Below are 3425 nucleotides of genomic sequence, written 5' to 3' on the forward strand. Positions count from 1 at the left end.
TATATATACGTTGATTGAAAGTCACTGACCAGTTATGGCAAAACCGGTATGACTTTCTATAACTCATGATAATGATTTTTATACTTCTTAATCCCATCTCAAATCATTTATTTGTATGTATATATTTGTGTTGTTATTTTTTAAAAGCCATTACTTTTATACCTAGTGTGCATTTTCCTTGTTTCTTTTTGCTTTTCCCCTATTCATACCACGTGTAGTCTTTTTTCTTTGAAACCTGTTTCTATTATATATATATTTATAGTGTAAGGCGGTCAATGTCTCAAGAAAGAGCACTTTGCTACAGTGCTTAACACGATAAATTGCTATAAATATTAGAGAAAAGAAAATAAGAAACTAACTCTGAATATGCTTTTATGAATTTGAAATTCTAATTACAAATAGATTATAATATACAGAAGGACCAGAGTTACTGTAAACAAAATGAGTTTCAGTAAATGCATTTACGATGATGACAGTTTCTTCGTGTTCGAAGATCACGAGGAAGATCGGCACGCCCTCAATTGGCTATGCAAGCTGATCCTTGACGCTACTGGGCTTTTCTTCATACCTGTATTTAGTAGTGTTAACGTGAGTCTCAGTCAGTGCAATCTGATCCCACTCTTGAGTCTTGGAAATCTAAAGTGGTTCAGTGGACTCGGACGTCTATGGTGACCAGCAAGCAGTAGGTTTTACCTTGGAGTGGTCCCCACTTCCGTTGGTAAATTACCTTACATGATTCAAGCTTTCCACCTACCTTGGAATTGCTGGAATGGAGTTAAAGAGGGCACCGGACCACCTAAGGAACTACACTCCTTGATTTTCTGTCAATGTTGAGCCTCCACTAGTTTTTTTACTTTCCCGAGGCATTCACAAGGCAGTGGAGATTTGTGCTTGGAGTTCTTTCCAGCAACATGCTAATTAATCGAAAGCCGGCAGCAATTGTGGCTAAAAGAGGTAATTCGAAACTTCTAGAACCCTGAAACTCCTAAATCGGGATTTCACTAATGGATGCAGTTTAAGATCATACCCATGGCATTAATATATTTACACATACAATTTAACAACAGCAACAACAAAAAGAACAAGAAGAACGAGAAGGTTGACATCTTACCAGGTTCGATATAACCAGAGACACAGAAGAACATATTGGAAGGAAAATTTTTCTTGAGCCCCATCAGACAGTGAGTTTCGGAAGAATTGACGACAAGAATTACAACATTCGGGTCTACACGTGGGTAATTCGTGTTCAATAAACCTGAAGGAGTAGAACATATCACGTGACAAAATGGCTAACTGTGTTTTAATTACTTCAAAGCGATTATATTTGCACGCATTCGTCATTGCAGTGTGTGCGTGCGTGTGTGTATGAGAGAGAGAAAAGGAGTGTGTATGTGTGTGTGTGCGTGTATGTGTGTGCGTGTGTATATGCGTGTGTGCGTGTGTGCATGTGTGTGTTCATGTGTGCGTGTGTGCGCGTGTGCATGTGTGTGTGCGTGCGTATATCTGTGCGCGCGTGTGCGTGTGCGTGTGTGTGTACTTGTGCGTGCGTATGAGTGTGTGTGCGTGCGTGTGTGTGTGTATGTGCGTGTAAGTGTGTCTGTGCGTGTGTGTCTGTGTGTATATGTGTTTGTCCCCAACCATCTCTTGACAACTGCTGTTGGTCTGTTTTCGTCCTCTGACTTAGTAATTCGGCAAAAGGACCCAGCTAGAATAGGTACCAAGCTATAAAAATAGGTAGTGAGGTTGATTCACTCGACTAAACTCTTCAAAGTGATGCCCCAGCATGGCCGCAGTTCAATGATTGAAACAAACAAAAGATATAAAAGATAAATGATAAAAGATAAAGAATATTTAGAATTATCTTACGAACCTGATCGACTCAAACATTTTCCGTTCGTGCATCCTCGTTTAAGTCCGGCGTCTTCCGGGATCGTTCGGTAACCGCAGGTGGGGCAGAATTGGTGGTCCATGTGCCACAAAATCAACGAACAAGCTTCAGAAAAGATAGACCTCTCGTATTCATTCAAATTCAAAAATGCAGGGAAAGGCGATATGAAATAACCATTGGGTAAGATACTCTCAAGTTTTTCTTTGTCCATCGAAGACACATCAACAGCGAACCATGCACGTTCTTTCTTTGATTGTCCGTTTTTCGTTTGAAGTGGTTCCGTTCCTAAAAAGATGTTCAAAGATTTTCCTTCGTTCAAATAAAAATCGATATCTTTATAACTAGCCGTGATTAGTTGATGTTTCTGAGGTGTATCGTCGTTACATTGTTTTTCTGGTGAAACATAGATTTGAAGATCTGAGAATAAAAGGTATTGAGTGTCGGCGTCCTTCTTCTTGGTATCCAGCCATAGAAGATCTTTCCGTTTGTCTGAGCAGCGTTGTAAGACATTGAACGAAACGTGTTTCTTCTCCGGGTTTTCTATAAGAGGTTTGTTGCTATCGTTAGAAATCGATGATCTGGGAGATGAGCTCTCGTTACTCAGTATAGAAGCAATTCTGTTTCTACTCCAGATTTTGGCAATGTCAACAGCAGTGTGACCTCCATTTGTCTGTAGATCACTTCTGCACCTGATCAAATACAAGCAAATAAAACATAACTTTAAGCATGTATGTACACATATATGTATTCATATAGGTATATGTCTGTATGTGCGCCTGTACATGAATATGTATATATATATATATATATATATATATATATATATATATACGTCTATATGAACAAACGAAAGAAAGTAGCGCTCAACGGAAGATGCAACCATTTAACAACAGGTTGATTCAGTTCCACACTGCTTAAGAAACTCTATGTAATATAGTATTATCACGCACGCACACGCACACACACGCACACACGCACGCACACTAGCACACTAGCACACACATACATACACATATATATAAATATACAAATTTGAATAATGTCGCACATCATACAATGCAACAAAGAGATGTCTTCACACATACACACACACACACACACACACACACACACACACACATATATATATATATATATACATATATGCATAATGTCGCATATCATACAACGCAACAAACAGAAGTCTTGATTGTCAGTTGTAGTTCACCACCCAATTGCACCTGAAACATCCAAAGCAGGGTTCCAAACAACCACAATGGGGAAACGTACGTAAGAACAAATGATATATACTTATATTTATCCTAATTTGCTCAGTATATCACAACTAGTAATACTACCAAGTATAATACTAGCTAAACCATTGTACCGGAAATTTTTTACCTAAAATGTAGACATTTACGACATAACTGGACTGGACGATAATAATCTATGAGGAGCTCTAAACTCAACAATAGCAGTCTTGCCTCTATTTGCATACATACGACATACAATATATACATATATATATATATATACATATATATATATATATATACAT

At 38.1% G+C, this 3425-nt stretch overlaps 1 protein-coding gene across 1 annotated transcript in view; it reads right to left on the bottom strand.

The window, feature by feature from the left end:
* The window catches only part of LOC106875705 (NAD-capped RNA hydrolase NUDT12), a 78286-nt gene that overhangs the window by 7528 nt on the left and 67333 nt on the right, over positions 1 to 3425 (bottom strand). The window contains exons 4-5 of the mRNA XM_014923951.2: positions 1871 to 2577; positions 1112 to 1255 (exon numbers count right to left, since the gene is read on the bottom strand). Coding sequence (XP_014779437.1) covers positions 1112 to 1255; positions 1871 to 2577 — 851 coding nt within the window. The remainder of the gene's footprint in view (positions 1 to 1111; positions 1256 to 1870; positions 2578 to 3425) is intronic.

The sequence above is a fragment of the Octopus bimaculoides genome, chromosome 12, assembly GCF_001194135.2.
Source record: "Octopus bimaculoides isolate UCB-OBI-ISO-001 chromosome 12, ASM119413v2, whole genome shotgun sequence".
Lineage (NCBI taxonomy): Eukaryota > Metazoa > Mollusca > Cephalopoda > Octopoda > Octopodidae > Octopus > Octopus bimaculoides.